We start from the raw sequence: 7088 nt of genomic DNA on the forward strand, positions 1-7088 counted from the left end.
CCGCCCCGAGACGTACCGCAGCCCGCTCAAGACCCTGCCCGGGACCCGCCTGGCGCTGCTGGCCTGCGAGTCCCGCAGCGAGTCCCCCGCACCCGGCGCCGACGAGCCGCCTCCCCCGCCGCCGCCGTCGCCGCAGCCCCCCGTGGGCGGCTGCCCCGAGTTCTTCTTCGACCGGCACCCGGGCGTCTTCGCCTACGTGCTCAACTACTACCGCACCGGCAAGCTGCACTGCCCGGCCGACGTGTGCGGGCCGCTCTTCGAGGAGGAGCTGGCCTTCTGGGGCATCGACGAGACGGACGTGGAGCCTTGCTGCTGGATGACCTACCGCCAGCATCGCGACGCCGAGGAGGCGCTTGACATCTTTGAGGCCCCTGACCTGCTCACAGGCGAGCCGGTCCCCGACGGCGCCGACCGCGACGATGACCTGGCCACCAAGCGCGTGGGCATCGAGGACGTGGGCGTTGCTGCTGCTGCTGCTGCTGCCGCCGCCACCAGTGCCCCCGATGCCAAGGGCGGGCGCTGGAAGAGGCTGCAGCCCCGCATGTGGGCGCTCTTCGAGGACCCCTACTCCTCCCGGGCCGCCAGGGTAAGAGTCCTTGGCCTGCGCCCCTCCCTGCAGCGGGGCACCCACTGGGTCCCTCATCCCTTCAGGGCGGGCGTCTGGGGGGCAGGAATGTCACCGGTGCTGTTGGAGGGGATCCAGGGCTTCATGGGTGATGCTGTTGCAGCCTGTTCTTGTTGGAGGGCCCCGCCAAGGTGGCTTCGAGGACAGCGGGCTGAGCTGCGCTCTCCTCTGCCTTTTCCTGGTCTTTTGTGTTTTGGGAGTCCCTCAGCTCTGGAAGATGTATCATTATGGTAAGGGGTGTAGCAGGGGGTGACCCGAGTTGGCTTTAGTCACTGGTTTCTGAGGGTGACTCTCCCGTGGGAGTGACCCCGGTTGGCTCTAGCCATTGGTTTCTGAAGGTGACTCTCCCCTGGGGGTGGGAGTCACTCCAGTTGGCTCTAGTCACTGGTTTCTTAAGGTAATCCTCCCCGTACCTCTGATTTAGGGAGGTGTTTTTAAAGCTCTCTCTACCCATTACATCTGTTATGCTGTTACCTGCTTAATTGTGTAGTCCATTTAGATTGGTTGCTGTGCAGACTAACTGTGATGCCTAAGAGAGGTCCAGCCAGCTGGGAAAGTGTGCTGGAACATGTGTAATAATGTCACAGTTGGTTTCCAGCCAGCTTTCACTGACATGTGCAGCCCGTGCCCAGGCTGGAGGTTTGGAGGTGCCCTCAGATGCTTTCTGCTGGTCAGTGTGACCCTGAGGTTTGGCCCCTCCAACCTGTGGCTTTGGGCCTAATTAGGTCTCTGAAACTTCCCTCTTGGAAGCTCATCAGGGGCAAGGTTTGGAGAAAAAGAAAGGGAGGCTTCTCCAGGTCTAAAGATTAAGTTTAGATTATGGTTTGTATGGGATAATTTGGATACAGATGATCCTGCCTCAGTTAGGGGGCTTGGACTAGATGATCTCTGGAGGTCCCTTCCAGCTTTGCTTCTTTCTGATTCTAATTAAGTCAACAAAAACGAAGCCTACAAGCCAATAGGCCTCATGCAGGACAGCAGCCCTGGTGTAACCCTTGGGACAGGAAGGGATTGTACTAACAAGTGTGCTTATGTTTGTAAACAGAAACTTGCTCTCACTCTGTACTGAACAGGGTTTCCTCTAAGAGGTTCAAATCCTGCGAATGCTCACACCCGTGTTGAACTCTACCATCTCAGTAATGGAATTGACTTCAGTCAGACTGCTCCTGTATAAAATTTAAGGGGGTGCTTAAGAGGTTTGCTGAATCATGTCTTTAGGGCTGAAACGGCTCCCATTGTAACTAACTGCTAAACTCCTCCAGACTCGAATGGAGTACGATCAGGTCCTTAGCAAGGAGAGGACTGAAGTAGGAGACAACTCTCTCAGCTGCTCAGAGGCCTCTTAGTTACTTTTCTTTGCTGATTGCTAGTATTCCCCAGGGTGTCCAAGGCTGCAGCAATTCATTTATTCTGGCTGTGCAACTGGCTTCAAATGATACTAAAATCAGAGGATCTTTAAGAATTAAAAAAACCCAAAAAACTTTCAGAATCTATTTTTTACTGTTTAATGAGACACACATGCATTGATAACACCTCTGCTGCAGTTTAAAAATAGGGCATATTCTAAATATCTGACTAATATCAATCTGCTTCCAAATTCCATTGCAAAATATTTTCAGTATATTCATCAGCTGGATTTGCCTAGTGATTGTGCTGACGGCACTGAATGGGTAGTTTTATCTTGTGGAGTTTTTTCCCAGCATTCTTTGCCGAAGAATCGATGACTAGGAAGTAAAAGTTAAATGGGAGGAACCAGTGAAACATACAAACATGTTAATTACATGAATGTAATTAACCTGTAGTGTGGTGGTTATGTCAGGTGTGTATTTGATCACATTGAATTTCTCAGTACTGTCTTTAAACATTGAATTCTAAAGTGTCTGCCCTGACTAGAACACTTGATATTTTCCTATCAGTGGTTTGGTTGCCACTAGTGGATATTTTGAGTTTTTAAAATTGAACACACATTTATGTTACTACCAACAAATCAATAGTGACAGATGCGAATTATTTTTTCTGTAGATTTTGAAAACTAGTTTGGATCTTTTTGTACCTGGATTTGTTGTAAACAGTCAGAAATAGGATCATAGTCAGACCTATAACCTCACTATCTAAATTCAACATTTTGCTTTTCCTTAAGTCTGGTGCTGTTTATGGTGATATTTCTGATAGGGAGGTTCACTTTGCGTATTGGCAGTGACTTTTAAAGCAGAAAATAGATGTGTATTTGTAAGTGCTAATGAACATCTAATAATATTTTAAGTGATGGCAACTTTACTTTGGAACTGATGTATTGTTGCTGATTCAGGCAGAGTATTTTCAAAACAAAATTATCACTTTGTGATTGTTCTGATTTAATTGTATTTATTCTTTGTGTGAAATCAAAAGATGCACAGATTTATAAACAGAGTGGACGCAATCCTGGTCCCAATGAAGTAGATGGCAAAACTCTTGCTGATGTCACTGGGGATAAAGTTTTGTTTGGTCTCGCCATGTAGATTTATTGGCATGCCACTTATCCTAGTTTGTAGAGACCATGCTTGGTGATAAGTTTCCAGAAATATATATAAAATCATCATCTTTAGGATTATTGCCTAATTTACTTTCACCAAGTTCTGACCTATCAACTCCAACAATGATCCAAAGTGGATTTTAATTATTTTAGTAATAGGATAGTAAATAATATTAATGATTTGTGATTTTTTTTTTTTTTTTGGTCCCAAACTGTGATCTCTAAAAATAGAAGTTTTATAGAAATTCAAATATAAGTTGCCATGGTAATCTGTTGGGGGGGGGGGGGGGGCGGGGGGGGGGGGGGAGGGCAGGGGGGAGAGAGAGGGGGTATTCTAGCAAGGCCATCAAATGTTGTTATATAGATAGTAAAAATAACTAGTTGGCAAAAGATGCACTTGTCTCTCTCCATGATTCCAAAAAAACCCTCAACTTCAATTCTATTCATAAAAGATGGCTACAGATAGTTATCTGTTTAATGAATGGCCAAAGAATGACAAACCATTGAATACCATTTGAAATTCCTTAAGAATTTGCCCCTTTCTAATGCTTGACTCCCTCCTTCCCTCCAGCCCATTATATTAGTAAAGGAAAAGACAAATAAGCAATATTTTTCCTGCTACTTCATAAATATCACGTATTTGTATTGCATTTTAAACTTCTGCATGTGAAGAATAACTTTTTAAGAACTGCATTTAGGAAAAGTTCCATAGCTGCTTTCTGGTGTAGTTTAGTTCTTGTTTCATCACTGTCAAATTCTATAGAATAGAAATTGCTGAAGTTAAATAGCACGGTAATCTTAAAACAGCTTTCTTTTGCTCCAGGCATAAGTAGTAGAGAAATCATTCACAAATCATTATGTAGCAAAATATTGTTATGCATGTACAGAAAGATGTGCTAGGGTACTTGCATAAAAGAGAAAGCTTTGGGTAAGTGAGCAAACCTCTTTGTGCCTTGGTGTACCCATCTGTAAAACAGGTATTATTTTAAAAATTATAAATGTATTCTGAGGCTTAGTATCTGTGAATTGCTTTTGCATCCTTAGAGGGCAATTGCTATATAAATGGGAAGTATTGATTGCAATCAAGAACAGCAAATTGCAAAGATAAATCTAAAAATAACTAAGTGAAAATATGAGAGTCATAATTAAGCTCTGTTTTGAAGGGGTACAAACAGAACCGTTCTTTCGGATTCATAAATGTTTTTGATTGGGACATATATAATTCCAAGAGGGACCTAGAAATGCCAAGTCTAGTTCTAGATTTCATGTTTAAATTAGAAAAAAAGTGTTCTTGTCCTTTTTCCTTTTGAAAGACAGCTTCAAATATAATCAAGTATAAACAGTTCACTAATGTTTGTTATTGATATTCTCTCCCCCCCCCCCCCCCCCCCCAAAACCTCTCCCCAGACAGTGGGGTATCCCTAGTTCCTACTAAAGCCTTTCAGAAATAGCTTTATATTTTTCAACACCCAGGGCTCATACTCCTCACTTCTGACGTAACTTAATAAATCCCTTTGCAGCTGTGGGGCAGTAGCTGCAAAGTTAGGTGGATAAGCAGTGTGAAACTAGCATGGGTTAGTAGGCTAAACAAGGTACTGCATGTAAAGCCTTTTGCATTTTAACCCTAACCCTCTGTTGTTAGAATCGAGTCACATAACCCCTCCGCCACATTGGCTAGGACAGAAGTTGCACATAAACCAGTTTAAGTGATCAGAAACTGGCTTAAACCTGTAACAGAACAGAAGTTCAGTGGACACAAACCAATTTCAAATGGCTGAAACTGGTTTAAGGTAAACCTGGCTGAATGTACTATCAGACTCAACTGATTTAGGTCAAACTGGTTTATGAAACTTATGTCCCAGACCCCTTCCTGGTTCAAAATAAATCAGAGTTCCCCAGCATTTTGCAGCGCTGGGCTGGGCTGGGCTGTTTGTTCCAGAGAGCAGGGCTGGCCCTGCCCCTCTGCTCCCTAGCCAGAGCAATGAGAACTGCCTCACTGGCAGGCTCATTTTCCCACCTCCGCTCTCCCTCCAGGCAAACCCCTGCTGGGGTGTGGGGGGGGGAGGGGCTACACTTCCCTTCCCCCACCATGGAGCTGCCCTACCCTGCTTACTTGGTGCTGGCTGTGACTGCAGACTACAAATCCCAGAAGCACCTGGAAGTAGGAAGAGGAAGTGATGAGCAACTTTGCAGAGTCTGGCTGATGTGAGTCTGGATTGCAAATCCCAGAGACCTTGGGGGCAGCAGGAAAAGGATATGAACACACAGCCCATGCTGGCTATGTGTGGGCATGTGGCTGCATTTCCTGAATCAGAAGTGAATGTCTGTTCATTTGCTTATTGGTTCAATTTTTGCATCTTAGACTAACCTGCAGAGACTGAATTAGTCAAAAAGCCTGAGGCTGAATTGTCTGTTCTTAGCCATTATGGCTGTGTTACAGGTTGGGGAACTAATGTTCACCAGGGGCAGGTTTATGATAACAAAAAATGACTAATACGTTAAGTGCTAACATCAGACCTATGCACGTAAAAGCTCTGAGCACTTTGCTGTCTTGGCTTTGGATTCACTTGCATACCTGTCCTTCACAAAATATTCTTCCAAACATTAGAATTCTCACTCTGTTTCTGCACAAACAACTGCAGCAGGAGCTGTCTGAAGTGGGTGGGAATCATGAAGATTTTACTTTTTAAAATACTAAATCTGTCTTTCAAAGACTTATTTGGATACACTTTTCCAAAATCCTTAAGCTGATCTTGAGGATTGTGTGCTGAAGATAAGAATCGGTTATATTTAGCAAGGTGAGAGAGGGAAAAAGTGTGCGTTTATAGACCACCTTCAGAATGCTGAAGCCAGTGACAGTAAACTAAACTGGATACTGTATTATTAAAGCATCATCAGAACTCTTTAATTTATGAATTAATCTAATTTTGATTTCTAAATTGTGTCCCATAATAAGGTGACTGTATGCCATAGGAATTGACTGGTTAATAATGCATGAGACTTTTAAAATGTTAGTTCTGGAAGCAACACTGCTGGGATAGTCTGACTGGGACATGGCGAGAGGAGAGAGGAAATATGACAGGTTTAAAAAAAGAATTTGCAAGAATACTTGCTTGCAAAGTAATGGTACAAGATAAGGGCTTATCCACTTTCTTAAAAAGGAAAGAGGAAAACCCTTTCAAATCTCAAGTGCAAGTCATTACTATTCATTTCTTCTCCTGCAAGAGAAGCAGATGTAGCATCTGAAAATACTTTCCGAGGGCTGCTCAGTCATATTGTCCCCTTCTGTCTGGAAATTATTACAGAAGTGTCGTAAGGAAATAGTAGTGGATCTTAAGAAACTGAAAGGGAGTTCCTTTTAATGTCTTGGTAAGAAAAGTGGTAGATTTTGGGTTTGGTTTTGTTTTTTTAATGGGAAACAATAAGTTAGGTTAAATTAATTAGAACCAGTAATTCTGTTTGAAATATTTAGTCTGGTTGAAATATTTAGGGATGGTTGATGCTTTTAAAGCAACTGTAGAAATTGTACTTTATGAGAAGAAATGATGTGGCAGTATTACAGAGATGCGTATCCATTCCATATCTTCATGGAGCCACAGATGGACGAAATCATATAGATTCATAGATGTTAGGGTCGGAAGGGACCTCAATAGATCATCGAGTCCGACCCCCTCACCTCCCTTGGGAGCCTGTTCCAGACCCTGGCCACTCGAACTGTGAAGAAGTTCTTCCTAATGTCCAATCTAAATCTGCTCTCTGCTAGCTTGTGGCCATTATTTCTTGTAACCCCCGGGGGCGCCTTGGTGAATAAATACTCACCAATTCCCTTCTGTGCCCCCGTGATGAACTTATAGGCAGCCACAAGGTCGCCTCTCAACCTTCTCTTGCAGAGGCTGAACAGATCCAGTTTCTCTACTCTCTCCTCGTAGGGCTTGGTCTGTAGGCCCTTAA

At 44.0% G+C, this 7088-nt stretch overlaps 1 protein-coding gene across 1 annotated transcript in view; it reads left to right on the forward strand.

Moving 5' to 3' along the window:
• KCNC2 (potassium voltage-gated channel subfamily C member 2) overlaps positions 1 to 7088 on the forward strand; it is a 205651-nt gene that overhangs the window by 5201 nt on the left and 193362 nt on the right. Inside the window, exon 3 of the mRNA XM_025212518.1 lies at positions 6 to 586. Coding sequence (XP_025068303.1) covers positions 6 to 586 — 581 coding nt within the window. The remainder of the gene's footprint in view (positions 1 to 5; positions 587 to 7088) is intronic.

The sequence above is a fragment of the Alligator sinensis genome, unplaced genomic scaffold (genome assembly GCF_000455745.1).
Source record: "Alligator sinensis unplaced genomic scaffold, ASM45574v1 scaffold465_2, whole genome shotgun sequence".
Taxonomy (NCBI): Eukaryota; Metazoa; Chordata; order Crocodylia; family Alligatoridae; genus Alligator; species Alligator sinensis.